At 41.2% G+C, this 27,719-nt stretch overlaps 1 protein-coding gene across 2 annotated transcripts in view; it reads right to left on the bottom strand.

Annotated features, from left to right (window-relative positions):
- LOC139562390 (ryanodine receptor 2-like) overlaps positions 1-27,719 on the bottom strand; it is an 82,070-nt gene that overhangs the window by 12,676 nt on the left and 41,675 nt on the right. For both annotated transcript variants that reach the window (XM_071380083.1, XM_071380082.1), the window contains 33 exons: positions 26,933-26,993; positions 26,311-26,540; positions 25,295-25,376; positions 24,944-25,074; positions 24,388-24,708; positions 23,799-24,039; positions 22,542-22,629; positions 22,366-22,458; positions 22,026-22,190; positions 21,243-21,305; positions 20,566-20,700; positions 20,249-20,358; positions 17,402-17,498; positions 15,019-15,134; positions 14,225-14,276; positions 14,059-14,100; positions 13,628-13,727; positions 13,376-13,455; positions 12,734-12,810; positions 7,173-7,246; positions 6,809-6,889; positions 6,611-6,699; positions 6,337-6,465; positions 5,865-5,969; positions 5,590-5,671; positions 4,160-5,490; positions 3,859-3,926; positions 3,519-3,651; positions 3,233-3,319; positions 2,891-3,118; positions 2,263-2,393; positions 1,915-1,957; positions 1,587-1,723 (listed from right to left, as the gene is read on the bottom strand). In XM_071380083.1, coding sequence (XP_071236184.1) covers positions 1,587-1,723; positions 1,915-1,957; positions 2,263-2,393; positions 2,891-3,118; positions 3,233-3,319; positions 3,519-3,651; positions 3,859-3,926; positions 4,160-5,490; positions 5,590-5,671; positions 5,865-5,969; positions 6,337-6,465; positions 6,611-6,699; positions 6,809-6,889; positions 7,173-7,246; positions 12,734-12,810; positions 13,376-13,455; positions 13,628-13,727; positions 14,059-14,100; positions 14,225-14,276; positions 15,019-15,134; positions 17,402-17,498; positions 20,249-20,358; positions 20,566-20,700; positions 21,243-21,305; positions 22,026-22,190; positions 22,366-22,458; positions 22,542-22,629; positions 23,799-24,039; positions 24,388-24,708; positions 24,944-25,074; positions 25,295-25,376; positions 26,311-26,540; positions 26,933-26,993 — 5,002 coding nt within the window. The remainder of the gene's footprint in view (positions 1-1,586; positions 1,724-1,914; positions 1,958-2,262; positions 2,394-2,890; positions 3,119-3,232; positions 3,320-3,518; positions 3,652-3,858; positions 3,927-4,159; positions 5,491-5,589; positions 5,672-5,864; positions 5,970-6,336; positions 6,466-6,610; positions 6,700-6,808; positions 6,890-7,172; positions 7,247-12,733; positions 12,811-13,375; positions 13,456-13,627; positions 13,728-14,058; positions 14,101-14,224; positions 14,277-15,018; positions 15,135-17,401; positions 17,499-20,248; positions 20,359-20,565; positions 20,701-21,242; positions 21,306-22,025; positions 22,191-22,365; positions 22,459-22,541; positions 22,630-23,798; positions 24,040-24,387; positions 24,709-24,943; positions 25,075-25,294; positions 25,377-26,310; positions 26,541-26,932; positions 26,994-27,719) is intronic.

Here is a 27,719-nt window from a genome sequence, read left to right as displayed (position 1 = left end):
ATTCCTTTTCATGGTTTTGAGAGTGAGTACTTTATTAACTCTACACATATTTTCTCTCCCACGCAACGGCCGCCTTTCATTCCAGCCTGAGCACAAACCCTTACACTAGCTTTCTTCATGCGGGTAACTGCCATAATAAAAGCAACACTTGAGTAAATGAGGGATACAAAGTATATTGAAAGCAGGTGCTTCCACACACGTGGTTCCTGAGTTAATTAAGCAATTAACATCCCATCATGCTTAGGGTCATGTATAAAAATACCCAGTTGCCCATTATTTTGGCTACCATGGCTAGAAGAGATCAGAGGGGTCTCAAAGGAGCATAAGGGGTTTAAAGGGTGTGTGTATGTCTCAGTCACTAGATCGCAACCCAATTGAATACTTATGGGAGATTCTGGAGTGGCGCCTGAGACAGTGTTCTTCATCACCATCAACAAAACACCAAATTATGGAATTTCTCGTGAAATAATGGTGTCGCATACCTCCAATAGAGTTCTAGACACTTGTAGAATATATGCCAAGGTTCATTGAAGCTGTTCTGGCGGCTCGTGGTGGCCCAACGCCCTTTATGTTAGTGTTTTCTTTATTTAGGCAGTTACCTGTATATTGTACTGAACATAGAACTCCTTGAGTTTGAATAACCACATATTACTCAGATATGTAACCAAAAGGACTCACACGTCCCGTTTTATAATTTGTCATAACCATTTACAAAACACATTGGATTATTGCAATACAACCTGATTCAAACTGCACATTACTGCCACCTTCTGTCAAGACACTTCAGAATGTAAAGTACTGCACATTCTGTTTTATTCTCATTTCTTCAAGTAAGACACAGACACACCCACGCCTGACATCAGTGCTGTCGCTTTAGCCGATAGTGCTCAAAGTGCTGCTGAATACAAGATCATGTTTTCTTTGTAAAGTACCTTTCACACTGTCATTGAATGACATATTCTATTTAGAGACAAACATTTGTGGGGATTCTATAGATGGGTTGGCTGGCAATGTCACGAAAATGATGGGTGCGCACTGTTGAGGCAGAAGTCCGTGTAGTGTTATGATTCTGAACGGTCAGATAGCTAGCAACAACGACAAGAAGCTGCCATGTGGGGAATCGTAGGTGGCTTGTTTCAGATAGTTTTATCTTCTTATTGATACCATGTCTTGTTTGGAGATATTTTGAGTCATATCACATCTATGCTAATACGGCAAAACATTTGCTAGCTAGCTAACCAACAACTGAAACAATGTATTTGAGAGACAACAAGTGCTCATTGTGCAAATTTATGTTTTCAATAAACATTGGAGACGAAATATAGTTTACATGTTGTCAACAATCTAAGCCAACCCTGTCTGTTTTGCCCCACAATTATGCACGCGTCGGTTTTGATGCTAAACAACCAACCCGTCTATCTATTCCTGGCTAGTGAAGGGTGTGGCTACAGCCGACTTAGTTCAGCGATGTAAGTTAGTGACTGATAGACCTAGACTCTAGCCTCACACAGGAGGTATGTACAGTACAGAACAGTATAGTACAGTAAACAGTACATGGATTTAAGGGATCACACATATCCACTCACAGAGCAGTCCAGGCTCCCTCTCTCCTGGGCCTTCTCCTCTCCTGTCCCTCGGAGCTGAAGTCGAGAGCAGCCTTATCCAGCCCCAGCAGCTCACTGATGCGGTCACAACCATAAAACTTCCCATACTTGTCCATCACCTGAAGAGAAAGGTTGAGGGTGATTGACTTTAACGGCAATGCTATGGAGAGAGAATAATTGCTTAAGCCATTACATGGTTCATAGATCTCCAGTCTCTTTTTATTACACTACTGTGCTGTGATATATGTGTAGACGCTGACGCAACTATACACAGAGAATCATGTGAGGTGAATAGGGCTACTGTACCTACCTTCCTTTTCACAAATTTATCCCAGTAATTACTGGGAAATGATCTGAAACAAAAAACATAATCGAGCATCATAAAACACAACTTCTTGTTTTGTAGAATAAATCAAAAAGAGTTCCACAATAAAAGTTGTAACGGTCTATGAGAGTCTATGAGAGAGATCTGAGCATGCACAGTGATGCACTGACACACTGGTTCTGTATGTCATTACAGAATTCAGCCTGCTCCTCACTGAACTACACGGAACTGTAGATCAGAGGAATGTAGGACTTTAAAGTGTTGTAGTTCAACCAAAGTAGCCGATAGACAGGGTTTATTAAGCAGCTATAAAGGCCCTATGAGAGGACTGACTGTGTGGTGATGACAAGCCTGTCCCATTGGCCTTTGATGTCCTCATCAGGTGGCTGCTCAGTGACATAGAGGCCGTCAAACTCCATCTTCCTCGCCACGTCTTTCTCCCGCTTAAAAATAACCAGCGGGACCTACAGTAGCAGCCAATCACAAACAACAAAGTGATGCAGTAAGTAGAAAAAACACTATTACTTATAAAGTTCGCATTTCAAATGCACTACATTTGCTCCTTACACTCTTAGAAAAAATATGCTATCTAGAACCTTAAAGGGTACCCCGGCTGACCCCACGGCTGACCCTTGAACTTTTTTTCTACCTGGAACCAAAACGTTCCCCATAGGAAAACCCTTTTGGATTCCAGGTCGAACCCTCTGTAGAAAAGGTTCTACATGGAACCCAAAAGGGGTCTACCTGCAACCAAAAAGTGTTCTCTTATGGGGACAGCCAAAGAACCCTTTATGACCCCTTTTTTCTAAGAGTGTAGTTGGTGGTGGAAAACCAAAGATGTGTAGCCCTCAATGGATCTAATTACTAGCTACTATAAACTAAAGACTATTGCCGCAACACTCATTGGTATGCACTGTCACAGTGGACTGATTGGCTGTCTGTTCCCTGTGAGCTGTCGTACCTTCAAGCAGTAGTAGCCAATGATACAGCAGAAAGAGATGAGGGTGTGAGCGATGGACAGGAAGCGGAGAGAGGGCTCCATGTAACCAGTGCTCTCCTCCAGGACAAACTGCATAATGCCTGAGGTGTTGTCATTGACCAAGGTGCCTTCTTCATCCAGGTCCCCTGAGCTGTCGTAAAGCACTGCCACCTTCTCCTCTTCCTCAGTTACAGAAGAGGATGATGACACCTGGGACACAGTAACAATGAGACAGTTAAGGACAGTAAGACAATCATTCAATTTCACAGACCAGCCGGAAATGTCAATTTAAATATTTGCACTGGCAGTCACACAGTAACTCACCTTGTAGAAAAGGAGAATGAAGTTGATAGAGAAGGCAACAAACAAAGCCAGCATCCGCATGTTGTAGAAATTCCTCGCAAAGTAATTCTGAGAAATGAGATATGGTCAAATTCAGAGGAGGGAGAAAATACTTGTTTGTGTGTGTGTGTGTGTGTGTGTGTGTGTGTGTGTGTGTGTGTGTGTGTGTGTGTGTGTGTGTGTGTGTGTGTGTGTGTGTGTGTGTGTGTGTGTGTGTGTGTGTGTGTGTGTGTGTGTGTGTGTGTGTGTGTGATAGAGAGTTTCTAACCAACAGTCTCTTCTGGTGAGTGGTTATCATTTCCCAGAAGGCTGATTCCTGAGGCTCTGGCTCCTCAGGTTTGCTGGAGCATATCCTAACTCTCAGTTTAGCCTTCGCCGCCTCCTTCTCAGAATCTTCCCTTCTGCAAAGTCAGTTTTAAACTTCAGCTCAAAGTCAACCTAAACTGTATTATATTAATTTGTTTCCATCCTGTGATGGAAACAAATTACGCTAACACAACAAAATATTCAGTCATTTTCTTCGTTTCAATTTGCCTGTAGTTATTCTGAGTCAGGATTACGGTCAGAATGTAATCAGGTCTTTAAAGGTGAATTTGAAAAATACTCACTCTGCTTTCTCCAACTCAGACTCTTTCTCTTCTCCTTCTTTACCATCTTCTTCTCTGGCACCCTCAACCTGAAGCCAGTAATAGGATATGCATTAAACATGACCCAAGAGTACATTACTAACCTCGATCACACACAATAGTGTTTGGACAAACTGTCAACAGGTTTCGACCTAAACTGAGCAAAATGTTGAAGGGAAAGATTTTATGGAATAAATACAGTATGGTTCTACGGCACCAACAAACCAAGCATGCCATATCTAGCTCACGAAGGACAACAGTCATAAAAATACTGCAATAATACCTGTTGTTTCCCATTGGGCTCAGCAGGGGATTGTTGGCCAGTGGCTGTGTTGAACAGGTCAGTCAGACTGGCTGTTAAGTCATGAGTCATTAGTCTGTATTGACCTCCTTCTCTCCTCACTCGCAGACCGAAAATGTCTGACAGGACATTGGTGTCACTGGAGGAAACTGTTGACTGGCCCAGCCCCCTCAGCTCGTCCCGGGAGGACCTTGTGCTGTATCTCCTCTCCCTGTAACCCCCTGACCCCCCTGTGACCTCATCGAGTGTGGGGTCAAGGATGCCTCCAAAAAGGTCGAACACCCTTATCTTCTTGGCCCCCTCTATGAGTCCTCCACTTACAAAAACAATGTACAGTACATATAAGAAGAAGCGAACTACAGAACAGACAAAGTGAACCAGACCCATGATCATGGCCTGGAAGAAGGAAGCAAATACCATGACTAAATTCCTCAGAGTTGTCTTCTTAATATGCTTCTTCAGGTTTTTCACAGAGAGCATAGACATCAGCATCATCAAGCCATAAGGTAGAGCGAAGACGATGAGCCATATTGTGGACATGGAGAAAAATCCCATTTTGGATCTTTCCAACTCCTCCTCGTCATTCTTCCCCCTGTCTTTTTCTTCCTCTTCTTCAGCCTCTTTGCCTGCGGTCCTCTCCCCAGTGTCTGTCCCTGATATCTGGGCAGCCAGCTGCATCTCAAAGATGGTGTCTTCGCAGAAGTTGACAAACATCTCCATCTTCTCTTTCCCGTCGCCCTCATTGACCACGTCAAATATGAACTGTCTCTTGGACTCTTTGACCTGAGGCTTCTCCCACTGCGTGCGGCTGGACTCGCTGATCTCAAAGTAGACCCTCTCGATGCGCTTGCCACTGCCAAGGATCTCAATACGGCCCAGGTAGGGTTGGAAGTAGCTCAGAACACACTCTGCAAGCTGCAGAAAGGTACCAAGACGTGAATCGTGAGGCATGTGCTCGGACAGGTTGGTTAGGAGAACAGCAATGTTGAAGCCAATGTCTTTGGCTGGCTCGTGGAAGCGATCCACAAAGGCCTCATAATCCAGGAGCTCGCTTTCATCCGTCTCCGTGCAGGAGAGGAGGAACTGGGTCTCGGATTGAGAGTAGCGCTTGTAGGCCTCCATGGCCTTCTGGAAGTCCTTTTTGGAGATGCGACCTTTGCCGTCGTGATCATACTCTTTGAATGCGTCAGAGGATGTCAGGTCTTTGAGTTTGAGGAACATGTCGAAGAACTTTAGGATCATCTCAACATTGCTAGATGATTCCACCAACATGTCCACCATCTGCTTGCCAATTGTTCCATTTACCACATTACCTAGAGAAGAAAGTGAGATGAGTTCACAAGTTTAGCTTTGTCTATTGCAATTCACAAATATATTCACCATGTAAACAACTCAACTAGTTTGAATCTTACCTTCTAACATGGACAACAACATAACAACCATGTCCTTTTGCAAATCCATCAATTCTTTCAGAATTTCAATTTGGCTGGAATCCTATAAATGACAAAACACCAAAACAAAACATGTAACAACTAGTTTGATTAAGTGTAAAACCTAAACAATGAAACGGCCCATTGGGAAAAAGGGAAAGCTTGTTAAGCTCTACATGCATTCTTTACATGACTGGAATATTCATGGGTCTTATTGACCCTGGTCCTCCACCTCTTGAGTTCTACACCACACTGACCTGAGACAGCTTCATCTGCATGTGAGCAAAGACATGGAGAAAGCCCACCACTGCATCCCATAGACGACTGTGGGCCAGACTCTGCTGGTTACCAGTACACGGCCCCTGGAGAGGACAGTAATACAATGAGCCAGTTAGCTTCCCAGCTGGGTAAACTGTCAATAGCCAGAACTGAGACAAACACACATACTGTAAAAACACACATAACATAATTCACAATAGTTAAATACATGAAATACCATTTGAAATGGGTCAACCTCTCAGTGGAGAAAATGACACCCACTGGGCATAGATGTCAATTCAACGTCTATTCCACATTGGTTCAACGTAATTTCCTTGAAATGACGTTGAAACAATGTTGATTCAACAGTGTGTGCCCAGTGGGATGAATCAGCACCTAGGGACGTTGAAACAATGTTGATTCAACAGTGTGTGCCCAGTGGGATGAATCAGCACCTAGGGCTCAACCAACCTGGATGTACTCTGTGAGAGAGTTGAAGACCTGTTTGGCCACATTGATGGCCTTGGAGAAGTTACGCTGGCCATGTTCGTCAATCACATCCTTCCCAGAGTAATACCAGTAGAAATCACTTATCGACTCCTGGAGACATATTAGTAGGAAGGAGATTCAAATCATGATAGTACCAAAATATTTAAAAGGCTTGTAAATTATATTGAATCAGGTTACAGGCCAAATCAATCAAAATGTATCATACAGATAATGTCTCGTAGATCAAATTGTTAACCTGTACTCTGAGAAGGTAGTCCACAGTGGATATAATGATGTTCACAGTCGTGTTGTTTCCTGTTTGTGTTCTCAAATAATTCTGAAAATCTATGGGACAATTTGCAAGCGTAATCAGTTTTTAACAGCCCAATAACACGCCTCTGCCATAACACATAGAGAGAAGTGCACTTTGGTTAAAACGGTTATGGGTGAGCACCTGAGTTGTGTCCTTCACAGAGGAGCTGTAGGAAGCGAAAAAGATCACAGGTCAACTTCTCATCAGGCATAACCTTGTCCCCTGAGAGAGAGAGAGAGAAAGAGAGAGAGAGAGAGAAAGAGAGAAAGAGAGAAAGAGAGAAAGAGAGAAAGAGAGAGAGAGAGAGAGAGAGAGAAAGAGAGAAAGAGAAAGAGAAAGAGAAAGAGAAAGAGAAAGAGAGAGAGAGAGAGAGAGAGAGAATAGATATGTACAGAATGAAAGATCATGAGTACGGTATCAGAGCCAAGGTTCTTTACATTCAATCTTAACTCACTTCAGCAGTCAGATCTTAGCGGTCAGTGGATTTTTCATTTCCATAATGTACCTGAGCTCTCCTGGATGACCATCCCTAATCCTTCGGCTTTGTTCTGCCTCTCAAACGCATTCAAATCCAGCACACTGAGTCAGAAAAGACAACAAAAGACGTAAAGGGATGCCTGCATGTCAGTCCTGTCATGTTCACCAAGTATAGCCTCTGTGACAGATGATATTGAGGATTATGTTACCATGTACACAGGGACAGCCCTAGCCTTTTGTGGGTCCCACACCTTGCGGCAAAACATTTTTGTGGCCACCGAAAATGTTATGTTCATTTGCTTCAGTTTTACACATTTTGCCATGGGGCGTAGAGAACATTTTGCAATTTTACAACACATTTCATGCATTTTTTTGTGCAATTCTACACATTTCGCTATGACTTATGCCATGTTAATATGATATCTCAATGAGAATGACTAACCAAATCAAATGGGGGCCACCTGGAGGTCAGGGCCCCTGGGCCCTGGGTCAGTTTTCGGCCTTGATTATTACAAGTTTAGATAGCTGGCAAGACTAACAACCAATCAAATCAAAAAATTGTTAGCTGACATGGCTAATTGAGTGACTGTCAGTGGCTGACATAAGAGAAAAACTGACGATATTTATACAGTATCAGTCAAAAGTTTGGACACACCTACTCATTCAAGGGTTTTTCTTTATTTTTACATTGTACAATAATAGTGAAGACATCAAAACTATGAAATAACACATATGGAATAATGTAGTAACCAAAGAAAGTGTTAAACGAATCTAAAAAATATTTTATGTTTGAGATTCTTCAAAGTAGCCACCCTTTGCCTTGATGACAGCTTTGCACACTCTTGGCATTCTCTCAACCAGCTTCATGAGGTAGTCACCTGGAATGCATTTCAAGTAAAAAGTGTGGCTTCTTAAAAGCTCATTTGTGGAATTTCTTTCCTTCTTAATGCGTTTGAGCCAATCAGTTGTTTGAGCCAGAAATCTGTGAGAGCCAGAAATCTTGCTTGTTTGTAGGTGACCAAATACTTATTTTCCACCATAATTTGCAAATAAATTCATTAAAAATCCTACAATGTGATTTTCTGGAAATTAATTTCTCATTTTGTCTGTCATAGTTGAAGTGTACCTATGATGAAAATTACAGGGCTCTCTCATCTTTTTAAGTGGGAGAACTTGCACAATTGGTGGCTGACTAAATACTTTTTTGCCCCACTGTATATACAATGGCTTGCGAAAGTATTCACCCACCTTGGCATACTTCCTATTTTGTTGCCTTACAACCTGCAATTAAAATGGATTTATGGCGATGCAAAATATTTTTTTATTGTGAAACAAACAAGAAATAAGACAAAAAAAACAGAAAACTTAAGCGTGCATAACTATTCACCTCCCCAAAGTCAATACTACTTTGTAGAGCCACCTTTTGCAGCAATTACAGCTGTAAGTCTTTTGGGGTATGTCTCTATAAACTTGGCACATCTAGCCACTGGGATTTTTGCCCATTCTTCAAGGCAAAACTGCTCCAGCTCCTTCAAGATGGATGGGTTCCGCTGGTGTACAGCAATCTTTAAGTCATACCACAGATTCTCAATTGGATTGAGGTCTGGGCATTAACTAAGCCATTCCAAGACATTTAAATGTTTCCCCTTAAACCACTCGAGTGTTGCATTAGCAGTATGCTTAGGGCCATTGTCCTGCTGGAAGGTGAATATCCGTCCCAGTCTCAAATCTCTGGAAGACTGAAAGGTTTCCCTCAGGATTTTCCCTGTATTTAGCGCCATCCATCATTCCTTAAATTCTGACCAGTTTCCCAGTCCCTGCCGATGAAAAACATGCCCACAGCAAGATGCTGCCACCACCCTGCTTCACTGTGGGGATGTTATTCTTGGTGTGATGAGAGGTATTGGGTGTGAACCAGATAGCTCTTTCCTTGGTGGCCAAAAAGCACAATTTTAGTCTCATCTGACCAGAGTACCTTCTTCTATATGTTTGGGGAGTCTCCCATACGCCTTTTGGCAAACACCAAATGTGTTTGCTTATTTTTTTGTTTAAGCAATGGCTTTTATCTGGCCACTCTTCCGTAAAGCCCAACTCTGTGGAGTGTACGGCTAAAGTGGTCCTATGGGCAGACACGCCAATCTCCGCTGTAGAGCTTTGCAGCTCCTTCAGGGTTATCTTTGGTCTCTTTGTTGCCCCTCTGATTAATGCCCTCCTTGCCTGGTCTGTGAGTTTTGGTGGGCGGCACTCTCTTGGCAGGTTTGTTGTGGTGCCATATTCTTTCCATGTTTTAATAATGGATTTAATGGTGCCTGTGGGATGTTCAAAGTTTCAGGTATTTTTTATAACCCAACCATGATCTGTACTTCTCCACAACTTTGTCCCTGACCTGTTTGTAGAGCTCCTTGGTCTTCATAGTGCCGCTTGCTTGGTGGTGCCCCTTGCTTGGTGGTGCCCCCAGACTCTGGGGCCTTTCAGAACACGTGTACATATACTGAGATCATGTGACACTTAGATTGTACACAGGTGGACTTTATTTAACTAATTATGTGACTTCTGAAGGTAATTGGTTGCACCAGATCTTATTTAGGGGCTTCATAGCAAAGGGGGTGAATAGATATTAAATTTTTTGAAACAAGATATTTTTTTAACTTCACTTCACCAATTTGGACTATTTTGTGTATGTCCATTACATGAAATCCAAATAAAAATCCATTTAAATTACAGGTTGTAATGCAACAAAATAAAGAAAAACCTTTGAATGTTCTAAAACTTTTGACTGGTAGTATCAAAAAAATAAAGGGAACACTAAAATAACACATCCTAGATCTGAATGAATGAAATATTCTTATTAAATACTTTTTTCTTTACATAGTTGAATGTGCTGACAACAAAATCACACAAAAATTATCAATGGAAATCAAATTTATCAACCCATGGAGGTCTGGATTTGGAGTGACACTCAAATTTAAAGTGGAAAACCACACTACAGGCGGATCCAACTTTCCAGGCACACCATGACAGTCGTGGAGAGGGCACGACAAAACCTATTCCCCCTCAGGAGACGATGAAAAGATTTGTCATGGGTCCTCAGATCCTCAAAAGGTTTTACAGCTGCACCAGAGAGCATCCTGACGGGTTGCATCACTGCCTGGTATGGCAACTGCTCAGCCTCCGACCACAAGGCACTACAGAGTGTAGTGCGTACGGCCCAGTACATCACCTGGGCCAAGCTTCCTGCCATCCAGGACCTCTATACCAGGCAGTGTCAGAGGAAGGCCCTAAAAATTGTCGAAGACTCCAGCCACCCTAGTCATAGACTGTTCACTCTGCTATCGCACGGCAAGCGGTACCGGCGCGCCAAGTCTAGGTCCAAGAGGCTTCTAAACAACTTCTACCCCCAAGCCATAAGACTCCTGAACATCTAATCAAATGGCTACCCAGACTATTTGCATTGCCTTTTTGTGACTGAACTTGAAGAAACATTCAAAGATCTTGTAATGTTCCGTATTGACTGACCTTCATGTCTTAAAGTAATGATGGACTGTTGTTTCTCTTTGCTTATTTGAGCTGTTCTTGCCATAATATGGACTTGGTCATAATACAACTGATTGGCACAAACGTAACTTTTAAGAAAGCAAGTCCGTTAATTGAAATGCATTCCAGGTGCCTACCTCATGAAGATGGATGAGAGAATGCCAAGAGTGCAAAGCTTTCATCAAGGCAAATGGTGGCTATTTGAAGAATATAAAATATAAAATATGTTGTTATTTGTTTAACACTTTTTTGGTTACTACATGATTCCATATGTGTCATTTCATAGTTTTGATATCTTCAGTATTATTCTACAATATATAAAATAGTAAAAAACAACAAAAACCCTGGAATGAGTAGGTGTTCTAAAACTTTTGACCAGTAGTATATACAGTTGAAGTCAGAAGTTTACATACACCTTAGCCAAATACATTTAAACTCAGTTTTTCACAAGTCCTGGTATTTAATCCTAGTAAAAATTCCTTGTCTTAGGTCACTTAGGATCACCACTTGATTTTAAGAACGTGAAATGTCAGAATAATAGTAGAGAGAATGATTTATTTCAGCTTTTATGTCATTCATCACATTCCCAGTGGGTCAGAAGTTTACATACACTCAATTAGTATTTGGTAGCATTGCCTTTAAATTGTTTAACTTGGGTCAAAGGTTTCAGATAGCCTTTCACAAGCTTCCCACAATAAGTTGGGTGCATTTTGGCCCATTCCTCCTGAAAGAGCTGGTGTAACTGAGTCAGGTTTGTACGCCTCGGTCGCACACACTTTTTCAGTCCTGCCCAGAAATGTTCTATAGGATTGAGGTCAGCGCTTTGTGATGGCCACTCCAATACCTTGACTTTGTTGTCCTTAAGCCATTTTGCCACAACTTTGGAAGTATGCTTGGGGTCATTGTCCATTTGGAAGACCCATTTGCGACCAAGCTTTACCTTCCTGACTGATGTCTTGAGATGTTGCTTCAATATATCCACATCATTTTCCAATCTCATGATGCAATCTATTTTGTGAAGTGCACCAGTCCCTCCTGCAGCAAAGCACCCCCACAACATAATGCTGCCACCCCCGTGTTTCACAATTGGAATGGTGTTCTTCGGCTTTCAAGCGTCCCCCTTTTTCCTCCAAACATAACAATGGTCATTATGGCCAAACAATTCTATTTTTGTTTCAACAGACCAGAGGAAATTTCTCCAAAAAGTACGATCTTTGTCCCCATGTGCAGTTGCAAACCGTAGTCTGGCTTTTTTATGTCGTTTTGGAGCAGTGGCTTCTTCCTTGCTGAGTGGCCTTTCAGGTTATGTCGATACAGGACTCGTTTTACTGTGGATATAGATACTTTTGTACCTGTTTCCTTCAGCATCTTACAAGGTCCTTTGCTGTTGTTCTGGGATTGATTTGCACTTTTCGCACCAAAGTACGTTCATCTCTAGGAGACAGAACGCATCTCCTTCCTGAACAGTATGACGGCAGCGTGGTCCCATGGTGTTTATACTTGCGTACTATTGTTTGTACAGATGAACGTGGTACCTTCAGGAGTTTGGAAATTTCTCCCAAGGATGAACCAGATTTGTGGAGGTCTACAATTGTTTTTCTGAGGTCTTGGCTGATTTCTTTGGATTTTCCCATGATGTCAAGCACAGAGTTTGAAGGTAGGCCTTGAAATACATCCACAGGTACACCTCCAATTGACTCAAATGATGTCAATTAGCCTATCAGAAGCTTCTAAAGCCATGACATCATTTTCTGGAATTTTCCAAGCTGTTTAAAGGCACAGTCAACTTAGTGCATGTAAACTTCTGACCCACTGGAATTGTGATACAGTGAATTATAAGTTAAATAATCTGTCTGTAAACAATTGCTGGAAAAATTACTTGTGTCATGCACAAAGTAGATGTCCTAACCGACATGCCAAAACTATAATTTGTTAACAAGAAATGTGTGGTGGTTAAAAAAACGAGTTTTAATGACTCCAACCTAAGTGTATGTAAACTTTCGACTTCAACAGCTTAGGTCACTTATGCCTGGAGCCGGCCCCGTATGTACCCACCTACAAGACTGTATGAGTCCTGCCACACTTTGGAAGAAACCCACGTCCCTCTTCTCTTTCAGGTAATCCAACATTTTCTGTGAAACAAAACATCAAACAATTAGCTGTATATAGGATGAGGAGACCATATTGCATGACAAAGAGAAAGGATATTCCTCTTGTTGTGAATATCACCATGATGTTGTACCATGTATGTAACAGCCATGTAACTTGCAGTACAGATGCAGGATCTTAATTTGATCACCCTGTTGCAGGATAACTGTCCTGCAATGCAGGAGATGTAAAACTTGTAGTGTATTTGAGGTTTCTGAAGTTTGTAATTTCCATTTAGAAATTTCAGACTAGATTTTCCCTTACATTTTTTTGTATCAACCCCTACAAAAATGGCCATTAATTATAATCCACATAATAATTCACATTTCTTATTGCTGGAGGATTATTTTCCTGCTGTTACAAACTGGCTCAAATTAAGATCCTACATTTATATAGAGTGAAAAAAATGCTTGGAGAAAGTGTGGAAAAGTAACAAATACAGTTTATTCTTAGCCTGAACGGTGTTTACCTGAACCAGCATTCAGAACAAAGTGTCCTCATCTGTAGCTAAAACCGATAACTAATTATGTTATCAAAGACTGCCCGTACCTGCTGAACAGTGGTATTTCCTCCATTCAGAATAGAAATACCAAGCTTCAGAGTGGAGGCCACCATGGACCCCATGTCACCTTTGTGAAATAAATAATTACATCAACTCAATGTCACAAATTGCAACAATCAAGCCATTTTTCAATTTACTTACAATGTTTAAACATTACTGTATTTTGGATTATAGGTAACTTAGAATACTTTAGTGATATCTAAAAAGCCACATTCCAAAACAGTTGGTACTCTGGTTACCTTTACTAGCACTGATAGTCTGGAGGACCATCTGAGCAGCTCCACGGTCATGCAGCCTGGCCTGCTGATACAACAGCTTCTGTTTCTCCATCTCCTTCTCCTGATCATTCATAGATCCATCCAACAAAATAATCAAATCAATCTGATGTCAGTCAGTTAATCAATATTGGACTGAATGACCCAATTGCAAACAAAGCAACAGACCACTCAATGAACTAATTATCAACTCATTAATAAACCAATACAATCTCATGATAAAAATGATCAAAATAAATGAAATATAGAAAAACATACTACATAGGAGAGAAATGAGTCACTTACTTCAAAGCTTTTCACCTTCTCTTCCTCTGTAGTGTAAGTGCCTATCTTTCCATAATGAGATTGTAATTCCATCATGAGATTGTATTGAAAGGCGGAATTGAGTCACTTACTTCAAAGCTTTTCACCTCCTCATCCACTTCACCACAGCAACTCTGGGGAGATTTGATTGGACAGAAAGATGGATTGAGCAGAAGTTGAGAATCTCAGATGAACAGTGATGAATAAGAACATTCCCAAGTATAGAAATACACACTGCTACTGTATACTCTGTCTTACCTTTGCCATTATGGCAGCATAGGACATGTAAAGACTGTCATCGCCAAGCTTACTGTGGACATGGGAAGTGGCAGAGAAATGTCAGCGCAGGCAAGGCTAATTGCTTTAGAATTTGAATAAACATTTCAATTAACTTTCCTTTGCAACTAAGTATAGGAAAAGATAATGACTCATTGCACAGCTGATTAAACTATATTGCCCCGTATAAAAAACGGATAAGGCAAATGTTTCTAATTCAATAAAACTAGAAAGTTTAATAATCTGATGTTTATTTTTTATTTACTCCCTTTTTCTCCCCAATTTTGTGATATCCAATTGCAATCCAATTAAGATCTTTTCTCATCGCTGCAACTCCCCAACGGGCTCAGGAGAGGCGAAGGTCGAGTCATGCGTCCTCCGAAACATGACACGCAAAACCGCGCTTCTTAACACCCGCTCGGCTTAACCCAGAAGCCAGCCGCACCAATGTGTCGGAGGAAACACCCACAGGTGCCTGGCCCGCCACAAGGAGTCGCTAGAGCTTGATGAGCCAAGTAAAGCCCCCCCAGCAAAAACCTCCCCTAACACGAACGACGCTGGGCCAATTGTGCGCCGCCCTATGGGACTCCCAGTCACAGCCGGTTGTGACACAGCCTGGGATCGAACCCGGGTCTGTAGTGATGCTTCAATCACTGCGATGCAGTGTCTTAGACTGCTGCCCCACTTGGGAGGCCCAATATTCTGATGTTTTACCTCTGATTGTCCTTAATACAGGAATAACACTGGCATGTGCACACACACACACACACACACACCTCTCGGTCAGAGCACTCCGACTGAACAGTGTGATGAGCTGCAGGAGCGGATCAATCTGTTCGTCATCGTCCTCTCCTTCCTCCTCTCTCTCAGAACGCTCCTGCTTTCCAGCTCTCTGCAACGTAAACACACCACTAATCAAATATAATTTTATTTGTCACAAGCGCCGAATACAGGTGTAGAGACCTTACTGTGAAATGCTTACTTACAAGCCCTTAACCAACAATGCAGTTTTAAGAAAATAGAGTTAAGAAAATATTGACTAAATCAACTAAAGTAAAAAAGAATAAAATAAAAAAAGTAACACACTAAAATATCAATAATGAGGCTATATTCAGGGGGTACCGAGTCAGTGTGCGGGGGTACAGGTTAGTCGAGGTAATTTGTACATATAGGTAGGCGTAAAGTGACTATGCGTAGATAATAAACAGCAGTGTAAAAACAAAGGGGAGGGTGTCAATGCAAATAGTCCGGGTGGCCATTTGATTAATTGTTCAGCAGTCTCATGGCTTGGAGGTATAAGCTGTTAAGGAGCCTTTTGGCTCAACACCCACAACACCCACTCTGTACATGTGCGTCACACTGACCGTCTATCTACAGTATAGGCGCCCATGCCTGACCCCCCCTCAGACCCAATGTCATATACATAAATTCAGTCACCCATCCCTTAACCCAATGAGTCCCACCGTAACGCTGACGTGATTTAGGACTTGGCCAACTACACACAATACCCCATAATGTCAAAGTGAAATGATGTTTTTAGAAATGTTTATAAATTAATAAAAAATGAATAGCTGAAATGTCTTGAGTCAGTAGGTATTCATCCCCTTTGTTATGGCAAGCCTAAATAAGTTCAGGAGTAAAATGAGCTTAACAAGTCATATAATAAGTTGCATGGACTCTGTGAGCAATAGTGTATAACATGATTTTTGAATGACTACGTAATTTCTGTACGCCACACATACAATTATCTGTAAGGCCCCTCAGTCGAGCAGTGAATTTCAAACACAGATTCAACCACAAAGACCAGGGAGGTTTTCCAATGCCTCGCAAAGGGAATCTATTGGTAGATGGGTAAAAAAAACTGACATTGAATATCTCTTTGAGCATGAAGTTATTAATTACACTTTGGATGGTGTGTCAATAACACCCAGTCACTACAAAGATAGAAGTGTCCTTCCTAACTCAGTTGCCAGAGAGGAAGGAAACCGCTTAGGGATTTCACCATGAGGCCAATGACTTTAAATGGTTACAGAATTGTGACAAAGAAATGAACTTTATATCCTGAATACAAAGCGTTGTGTTTGGGGCAAATCCAACACAACACTGAGTACTGAGTACCACTCTTCATATTTTCTAGCATGGTGAATCATGTTATGGGTATGCTTGTCATCGGTAAGGACTAGGGAGTTTATATGGATAAAAATAAATGGAATAAATCCTAGATAACCTTTTTCAGTCTGCTTTCCAACAGACACTGGGATACAAATTCACCTTTCAGCAGGACAATAACCATTTTGTCAATATGGGTTATTGTGTGTAGATGGGTGAGAATGTTTTATTTAATACAATTTGAATTCCGTCTGTAACACATCAAAATGTGGAATAAGTCAAGGGGTATGAATACTTTCTGAAGTTTGCTGTCACAAACCCCAAACTCCACACAGTTATCCCTGACTAGTTGGATATTAATTTCCAACTGAGTAAACCATGTCTGTACTTACAGCATTAACATAAATTCATTTTTTATAGGCTTTTTGCTTTGGTGGACCTTTAAACTTATGAATGCAACTGTTAATGTCAAATTGTTTTGTGCTCTGGTTGTCCTGAAAATAAAATGGTAAAACACTTTATTGTGAGGCTAAATATAAGAGCTGGACATGCAGATAAATGAAAGTCAGATAAATGAAAAGCCAATTTTTGCTGGGGCCTTGGGACTGATAGAGTTAACACCCTTTTTAGCACTCTATTTAGTTGTTAAGCCCACTGAGTGCCGGAAGTGTCTGGGAATTGAGCTTTGCCATGTTATTTCCCTCAATCCGACTTCCATGGAGAGAAACAAAGTTCTAATTGAACCCAGAGTAACAATTCCCTCACAGAAAAACAACATGATTTTAAATGTTGAAAATCACGTGTTTTTTACGTAAGGGTGACAACCCAAATATAAGAGCCCTCACAAATAATCACTAGGTAAAACTCAATGGCAAATGTGTCCAATCAAACAATGAATGAAGTAGTAATGAAACACCAGAAACACCAGAAAACATGAATGAATGGATAGCTATAATAAGACCGTGTGAAAGAGACGTACAAAGATGAAGTAATGAGCTGAATTAAACTTTCACACTGTTGTCGGTTGAGAATGCTCACACTGACACTTACAGCCAAATCGTCAACCAACTTTTCCTCAAAGGAGTGATCCTCAGCAGATATCCAGCACTTGTCATAGCCCTGTAGAAAGAGGTTGACAGCCCGGTGCCTATAGAGGAGGTAAGTGAAGCGGGGGAGGGAGGGAGAGAGGGAGAATCGAGACACAGGAAGGAATAGCGTATAGGAATGAGTTGTGATTAGACTCATGAATTCAAGGCTTCTTATTTAATCTAACTCAGGATCCCTTTACATTGGACAGATGGTGGAGAACTGTCTTGGGGCTGCTAGTTTATATGTTAATCTTGTATGTAAATCTAGAAGTTATATCACTGTACAAACCCACAAGCCTTTTACTATGCTAACATTGCTGTGTTCATATAACCTGCCTGACAGGGGTATGGTTATATGGACTTCCCACTGAGAACACCACGCCATTTCAACGTGGATAATTGGGTAATATTTGGTTGAGACGTTGATCAATGAGATTACAACCTATATTCACCCACTCAAGAAGACAGCCAAAATGTTGTTGAATTTACAATGTGTTATCACTATGCTTTCAACCATCTTAAAGCACAACAAAATTCCAATGGAAAACAATGTCAGATCTTTGGTTTAGTTGTCACCCAAATGTCTTTCACTGCACTTTCAACAATTTAAAAGAACAGGAAAGTTCAAAATACAATGTCAGATATATATTTGTTTATTTATACAACAGATCAATGTCTTACCACTGTGCTTCAACTAATAGCAGAACCAAATGACCTGGATTAAGGTTGAGATTACATTAAAAGTACATGGTGCAAGTGATCAATGCTGTTGGAGAATCTGCACAGACGTAGAAATTGTGAAGATCTCCAGAGACCTGCGATGACCTATGCATGCTATCTTGAACATTCATGTTTTATATAATTACATAAGACATTAATAGTTACAGTAACCTCAAAATGTGGCCATGGATGTTACTCATTTTAAGGTTTAATTAGTTTGTAAAATAGACTTAGCTTAGGGATATTTATTGTATTACAAAGTAATATTGAATTGTTTGGTTAACAACACAATCAAATATCAACATTTAAAAGAGATTGTTGGATTATTCCATCTGAGCCACTGGCATAATCCCATTCTTTAACTTTTTTGGTTGAGTTGGAGATGTGAATCCAACATATAATTTGTTAACAAGTTAATATGCTTTTAAAAGGTATTTCAAAAAAGTTAAAGAATGGGATTATGCCAGTGGCTCAAATGGAACTATTCAAGCAGTAGATACATCTCTTTTAATGTTGATATTTGGTTGCATTGTCACCCAAACACAATATCACTTTTCATTATTACAATTTAATATTACTTTTAATAATTGATATGCTGGAATCCCATCAAGAATATGACTAAATCAAATCAAACCTTAAACATACTTTAAATAATGTTTGATTTGATTTAGTCCTATTGTTTAGCTTAGATTTCTGGTTGAGATGGAGATGTGAATCCAACATATCAATTATTAATTTGCAGACAAACTGAAATTAAAGCCAGACTAAGTCAGTGGCACAGATGGAACTATCCAAGCAAAATATACTGTACATCTCCTTCAAATGTTGATATTTGGTTGCGTTGACAACCAAACACAATTCAATATCACAAAATATCATTACATTTGAAATCAACCAGAGCTTGAAACACTAGGCCTATTATATTGTCTATTTTTAGTTTAATTATGGGTTGAATTGAAACAATAGCTGTTGATTACTTTGCAGATGCTATATACTGTAGGCATAAATAGCATCATTGATGATATTTGAGTGATAAAGTCTGGTCACATTTGATTGTCTCTGCTAAATCTACTCTTTGGAATGACTTTGATAACAACAATGAATCTATTTAGTTCTTAAGTGGAGATCTCTTTACAATCATTCTCACGATAGCACATTGGTAATAGCCAGTGACAAACATAGCTAAACTGGGCTTGGTTAAAACCCTGGACGGGAAACCAAAAGGTAGCTGTAAATCAATTGTCCAGTAGGAGGTACTGTCCAGCCTATTGTTTTTTTTCTGATAGTGGATATAACATTGAAGATCTGACATATTTTCTAAAGGGTTTGTCTATGTTGAAATTTGGTTACCAGGATGACAATCTTGTGGTTGAAATTTCACCATCAAAACAACAGTTGAGGGTTGATTACTTTTGATTACTTTTTTCAAATCAAATGCATTTTACACATAGTTTCCACGTCACAATACATTGACAAATTACACTGAAACAATGTTGATTCAAACAGTTTGTGCCCAGTGGGTCATCTCTGGGTTTTACAGTGCATCCCAATCACCACACTACTACAATATCCTGCTCTGCCGTTTCATATTCTCGCTGTACTTACCAAATGGACCACTGTTTACTGTGCAAAACGAATGGTATTTGGATATAAAAATTATCTTTATGGAACAAAAGGAACATTTGTTGTCTAACTGGGAGTCTCGTGAGTGAAAACATCCGAAGATCATCAAAGGTAAACGATTAACTGGATTGCTTTTCTGATTTTCGTGACCAAGTTACCTGATGCTAAGTGTACTTAATGTTTTGTCGAGCGATCGATAAACTTACACAAACGCTTGTATTGCTTTCGCTGTAAAGCATAATTTCAACATCTGAGACGACAGGTGGATTAACAACAGGCTAAGCTGTGTTTTGCAATATTGCACTTGTGATTTCATGAATATGAATATTTTTTAGTAATATTATTTGACTGTGGCGCTATGCTATTCAGCGTTGCTGATGACAATTATCCCGATACCGGGATGGGTGGTTCAGAAAGGTAATAAAACCTGACACCAATCATCCACTAGCTGAGGTTTCTGGGATACCTGGGTAGGTTGTAGAGAGGAGCCATTCTAAGGCAGGCCACCACAGCTCTCTTCCTCTGTTTGGATAACACCTTGTGACACACTGCCTTCTTCCTCTGGGGATGCTCTACCTACAGACAAAGGCAAATGTTCAGATTCAGATAACAATCAAATTGTGTTTTTAGCTACTTTTCAAAAGGTATTTTGTTACACAACCATAGCCAAGTCTAAATAGCTTTGGGAGCCAGAGAGTAGCTAACTTCTGTGATTCAAGGCTTTACTAAAAGCTCTACTAATAGTATATCATAGGGTAAGAGAGCAGCATTCTCTAAGCCCACCTGGTCCAGGTGGTAAAGCACGCAAGCAATGTCCAGGACCCTTTCTACTGTCCTCAGAGGGTCAGAGGTGTCCCGTGTGGGGCCTGGGAAGTCCCTGAACAGGACATCCTGCCACCGAGCCCCTGGGGCCTCCCGCTGGTACAACACAGAGAGCAGACTGTTAGCACAAGCGTCGCTGGGACTTGGCACTTACACATTCAGTGTTTCCCATATATGCATTTAACAGCTCCACTGCAAAAATGTTTTATGAATGTAATTATAATGAAGTGTTAATGTATGCCCCAGGAAGGCCCCATCCACTGCCCCCCCGCAGGACAACATCAGTGTGTTAAATGGACTATTTAGGAAAAGTCAAGGACGGGGGGGGCATGACTTGAAAAATGGCAGAGATATTACAATTTTCAATTCACATGATGCTCAAAAGACATCATTGGCAGTTCTAGTTAGTGGGGTTAGATTACTGGAGCTGATCATGTGTGTTTTATACATGGATATATTCAGTTCATTTATGTCATATGAGAATTGAAGTTGCAAAATAAGAATCGTTGTAATAGCTACATAAGATGTGGGCAAGTTAATAGATGGTTTGGACCTATGGTTCCTGTGTATTCTGTATGCTATGAGTACGACAAGGAAAACCATGGGGTTTAAATCATATGTACTATGATTGCAATTACTTTGCTCTGAAGACGTAGCAGGCCATTATGAATGCTCTCTCGAATCTCGTCCTCTGTGTCCTTCTGTGAAAAGCAGTGAGCTGTCATTATTAACGATAGCAGATTGGAGACACAAAACATGGGGTTTGCACATTGCCGTTACATGACATACAGTGACAAAACATCTTTGAGCAGTATCAGGTATAGACATGTAATTTACGTGCTGCACTCGCTCCCTGACAGGCCGTCATTGTAAATAAGAATTTGTTCTTAACTGACTTACCTGTATAAATAAAGGTGAAACAAAAAATTCCATTGTAGTTCACTGTGCAGTGAAAGATGAAGGTGTGTGTTTAGTACTCCACATAGCTCTGAATCCACAATACGGCAGAGGTTGAAAAACCATAACACATACGTGTTGTTGAATAAACACATATGTGTTATGGCTTTTCAACCTCTACCATATCGTGGATTCAATGCTATCTATCTAATAGAACAAAGGGTTTTCTTTAATAGAAGCTTCTCTAATGTCAAACATGTAAAGTGTGGTGTAGCACAGGGCAGCTCTCTTTTCTATTTTTACCAATGACCTGCCACTGGGATTAAACAAAGGATTGATATGTAGGCTACGTGTGCCTTTCACATTTTTTTTTTATGTAGTTCTGTCTGAGCTGTTCTTGTCTATAGATGTTCTGTATTATGTCATTCTGTATTATGTTTCATGTTTTGTGTGGACCCCAGGAAGAGTAGCTGCTGCTTTTGCAACAGCTATTGGGGATCCTAATAAAATACCAAATTCCATACCTGAGTGAAGCGGCTCTTGGCCAGTGTGATAAGGCCGCGGTCTGCTGGGGAACACGCACTCAGTCCCACAGGAAGCAATCTCTTCAGGGAGGCTACGATGAGAGAGGTCTGTGTGGAGTAGCGATCCCCTTTCCGCTTCATCTTCCTCCTCTCCTGGTCTGACACCTGCTCATTAAAAACCATGAATAGAAATACATAGTTGACTTATACTTCAATCATTCACTTTGCATGGTTAGAATGTAAATTATTTATTCATATGTTTTACACAACCACAAAGCACACATAATGGACACCCAGTGCTGTTTGTGGTAGTTAAGAAACAAATCTGTAAGGTTTTCACCTTGGACATTTTGTGATTGTTATTATTGACCAAGAAAGCCATGTTGTTGATCTCATTCTGGACCACATAGTTCTGTTCCTCCCATTTGAAGTTCTGCAATAGCAAATCAGACGGGTTACAAGTGAGAACATCATTAAGATGCGAGGCAACATCCAAATCTTTGTTATTTCACACACGTGAGACTTGGCCCAGAATATGAAGATCTCTGCCACCATGCCGAACATCTTCTCAGCCTCATGGTTCGGTTCCCGTAGCCAACTTGCTCTGAAACAACAATATGTGAGAGCTGTAAACAAAATGCATCAACACATTCTACACTGAACAAAAATATAAACACAACATGTAAAGTGTTGGTTCCATGTTTCATGAGCTGAAATAAAATATCCCAGAAATGTTCCGTATGCACAAAAAGCTTATTTCTCTCAAGTTTTGTAAACAAATTTGTTTACATCCCTGGTAGTGAGTGTGACAGCTTTGTCACACAGCATAATGCCACAGATGTCTCAAGTTTTGAGGGAGCGTGCAATTAGCGTGCTGAATGCAGGAATGTCCACCAGAGCTGTTGCCGGAGAATCTAATGTTAATTTCTATACCATAAGCCGCCTCCAACGTTGTTTTAGAGAATTTGGCAGTACGTCCAACCGTCCTAACAATCGTAGACCACATGTATGGCGTTGTGTGGGCGAGGGGTTTGCTGATGTCAACGATGTGAACAGAGTACCTCATGGTGGCGGTGGAGTTATGGTATGTGCAGGCATAAGCTACAGACAACAAACACAATTGCATTTTATCGATGGCAATTTGAATGCACAGAGATACTGTGGCGCGATCCTGAGGCCCATTGTTGTGCCATTCATCCGCCGCCATCACCTCATGTTTCAGCATAATGCACAGCCCCATATCACAAGGATTTGTACACAATTCCTGTAACTTTGCACAGCCATTGAAGAGGAGTGGGACAACATTCCACAGGCCACAAACAGCCTGACTAACTCTATGCGAAGGAGATGTTGCGCTGCATGAGGCAAATGGTGGTCACACCACATACTGACTGGTTTTCTGATCCACACCCCTACCTGTTTTTTTTAAGGTATCTGTGACCAGTAGATGCATATCTGTATTCCAGTCATGTGAAATCCATATATTAGGGCATAATTCATTTATTTTAACTGACTGATTTCCTTACATGAACTGTAACTCAGTAAAATCTTTGAAATTGTTGCATGTTGTGTTTATATTTATGTTCAGTATAATATTGTCAGAATCTCAGATGTAAAAATTATAAGAAAACACCACTTTCCATGTTGTCAAAATATAACCCTGACTGTTAGTCACATGTTGATATATTACTGGTTTGTTATGTATTCAATAATGATCAGTGAACATTATCATTTTCCCTCCCATATCCCCATCTCCTGGGCAGGATGCCTTACCTATTGTAGTCCACGAATGGGATGAGGACAGGGTAAAAGGCGTAGAGGTCTCGCACCAGCACAATGAATTTCTCCTGAATCTGTAGCTCCGCCTCAGACGCATCGGCCCTCCCCTCAGCCTTTATCTGCTCCTCCTCCTGAAGCACTGATTCTGCCCTCTCCTTCAGTTTCTCCATCAGAGGCAGGAAGTGGCTCCTCAGCAACTGGGGGTGGGCCTGGCAGATGATTGGCTGAGAGAAAACTGAAAGGAAGGATTCATTTAGTCTAATTAATTTAGTCATTCAGCAGACGCTTTTATTCAGAGAGACTGACAATTAGTGCTTTAGAATGAGAGAACTGATTGATACAATCATGACATGAGTGGAAGGCATGTCTAGATGAAACAACTGGGAAATTAGGCCTGAAAGTGTTTAAATGAACACTGTTTCATGGTGCCACAAACAATGAGTAATAGTGAGTGATTGAGGCTATGAGGCAAACATATGGACTGAAGACAACTGGATCCTGTGCAGGGCTGTGATGACAACTAATATATCATCCTTAGGGTGGACAGAAGATGCAGATGGAAAAGAGAGCAGTATAGGGCTACCTGCCAGGCGCTTCATCCAGTCTCCCTGGCCTGTTCCCAAGTGGTTGTGGATGATGCGGAGGATGTTGCCCAGCAGTGTGCTTGCATGCTGGGAGGTGAGTGAGGTGCAGACCGGGCTCTCCAGCTGGCCCTCGGGACCGTGCTGCCACCAACGGGACACGTAGCTGCAGAGCAAGGGTAGGGTGATCTCGGTGACATGGCTGTACTGGGCTTGGCGTGCCCCTGAGCCTGCCCCTGCCAGCTCCTCCACCTCCCCCAGAAGCTGCTGCAGAGATGGCAAGAGGGGACACACCTCCTCCACCTCGTCCGGAACTCCCACATCTGAAACAAAGGAGAAGGGACAGATTCAAACACCTCAGCTACACTCCAAGAAAAAAAGGGTTATTTGTGGAAAGGGCTCTACAAGAAACCCAAAAGAGTTCTTCTACCTGGAACCAAAAAGGTTTCTTCAAAAGGTTCCCCTATGGGGACAGCCAAATAACCCTTTTAGGTTCTAGATAGCAACTTTTTCTCTTAGAGTGTAACTAAACAGAGTAGTAGGTGTGTGTACGGTTACCCTCTCGCTCTCTGGGGCTCATGGTGTTGTAGATGGAGTACGGGTTGTCCTCATTCAGAGCTGGCTCCAGGAAACACACAGGGAAAGCCCCTGACAGCGCTGCCAGACACGCTCCTGCTGACGGCCTCTGCCTACAAACACACGCACAGATTGCTGACCCCTCTGTCTCCCACACAATACGCCATGTGCATGACAACACAGCCATATTAAGCCACGGAGAGAGAGGAATATTGATGTGTACAAAGTCGTGCATACTTTACGACTGTATTAATCTGGAGCATTTACAAACATATACATTAACTGTCAAATACTGGAATGCTACATCACACAAAGCTAAATGACAAAAAGTACCCCTCCACGTAGAAACTTTTGCTGATGCCAAGTGAGTGGAGGCTGTTGAGGATCTTATAACAGGACACCTGGACACTGTCCACTGTAAAGGAGAAGGTGAGACTCGCTGTATAAATCCCTCTGAAGCTTAAGATTTCCAGACAACTTCCTGAGTGTTGGCTAGTGGCTACAGTGTGAAGGCTAGAGGGAAGTTGATATGTAGAGACAACGAGGGCTCACAGTGGGTGAGATTTGATTAATGTAATAAATAATTAGTGAATAGCAATCGTGATCACTGGCAGAGAGAATGTGCCACCTCGCCATGTAAATGACTGAGATTTAATGAGATGAGGAATGGAAGCTGGCTGAGAGGGGAGGGCATCTCTGAATGATTTAAGAGGTCTTAAATCCAGCTGCTCACTGGCGTCTCACCCGCTACCAGACATATGGAGGACATTGACAATGTACGGTATGATGGAAGATGGGCTCTTGTGGACAACGTGGTTGGAAGACAAGAGGTTGTGATTACAGATTGACTTGGATGATTGTATTTACACTATTGATACTGTGGGTTTTGAGAGTGACTCATACAGCCAGCAGATTAGCATTTTTCGTCATGAATCTTGTTCTGGAGTCAGCTCTGCAGTTGTCACTAGCTGGCACAGCCACAAAGTCATAAAATCTGATTTTAAACCTTACCCTAACCACACTGCTAACCCTAATGCCTAACCCTAACCTTAAATTAAGACCAAAAAGCTCATTTTAGTTTTCATACATTTTTACAATATTGCCAATTTTCCAGCTGGCCTATGTAGTAGAAATCACTCAGTTCTGCCTCCAGCACAAGACTCATTCCAATAAACGTCAACCTGGAAAATACACAAGACATCCATTTATCCCACCAGTAACCATAAATACCTTACTCAACTTTGAGAGGATGAATGATTATTCTGATGTAGGGCCTCCCCAAACTGACAAACTCTCATAATAACACCACACATATTATTCTACCTCCCAGGATACAGAGCCACACATACCCAAGAGGTCCTCTCCATACTGATTGTGGCTGAGGTGTTCAAAAATGGAGGTGAGAGTCGGCAGCAGGGTGGTATTGGTGTAGTCCAGGATCTGGGCCACCCCTCTGGACTGGGTCCAGCTCTGGGTCATAGAGAGGTTCTCCACGGTCATCTCCAGGTCCACCGCTGCAGCCTCGAAGAAGGACCGTAGCGAGACCCTGGCTGATTCTGGAGCAGTCTTCATCAAAGTCCTGAAGGAAGTTACCCATATTATTGAATGAATTGAATGCCATTATTGGCTCATATATAACATCTGGTCTAAATTAGCAATATACTGTTTATAATGTCAAAGAGTGTAATTTGCAAACATGAATGAAGAGCATTTTTATATAGTCTTTTTCCTCATCAAATATATCTGCTCACTAAAGAAAGACTACTACACATGAGTCCTCTAGCTATTGGCAACACTATTTGTTAATTTATCAACTGAATCCTTTATCTAAGCAGGTGAGTTCCATTGAGATCGCAATCTTACAATGCAGCCCTGCCACCAACAGCGATACCAACAGATATCAGATAACATCAAGTGCCTGAGTGACAACAGCTCAGCCGATCTGGGTAACAGTGAGACGGTGTTATCTACCTGACATCAAGAGACTGGGCCAGTATGAGAAGACAGCTGACGATGGAAGGTGCATCGCTCCCTGAGGAAACACACACAGGGGAAATCAAAATCATAGGGATCACAATCTCATAAACTGCTAATAGGATCTGGGGCTTAGGTGTGTGGAGACGGATAGGTTATGTGTCTTTGTACACACTAAGACCAAATGGTTCTATATAGTGCCAAATAAGGCTTATTTGGCTTGTAACCATAGCAGAACCCTTTTTGGTGCTATATGGAACCTTTTTTTGAAGGTTCTATAAAGAACCATGCTCAAGGTTCTAAATGGAACATGTATGGTGCTACAAAGAACCCATGTATGGTGCTAAAAAAGAACCAAAAAAGGATTCCACTAGTTACAACCCTTTTTAGGGCTATATAGAACCCATTTTTATGGTTCTTTATATAACCTTTATGGAGAATGGTTTAATAAAGAACCTTGCTCAATCTCAAAGGTTCTTTGTTGAACCATTCAAGGTTTTTTATTATTTTGTAATAGCCATATTAAATAATTACAATTACAGGTTGTGTTTATAGGTGTGTGTATTAACACGTTGAATTAGGTGTGTTAGCTCTGGAACAGCTGGGAGTCCCTGAGGAGAGAATTGAGAACTACTGACTTAGTCAACAGTTCTCAAATTACACAAGGCCATACGTGAGTCTTTCACAAGACACCGTCACTGGCCATAGTTATATTTAACATGCAATAGCATAACACAATAGATTAGATAAACTGAACTGACACTCTCATTCATTGTTGCATAAA

The sequence above is a fragment of the Salvelinus alpinus genome, chromosome 32 (assembly GCF_045679555.1).
Source record: "Salvelinus alpinus chromosome 32, SLU_Salpinus.1, whole genome shotgun sequence".
Taxonomy (NCBI): Eukaryota; Metazoa; Chordata; class Actinopteri; order Salmoniformes; family Salmonidae; genus Salvelinus; species Salvelinus alpinus.
This window is presented reverse-complemented; position numbering and strand designations above follow the sequence as displayed.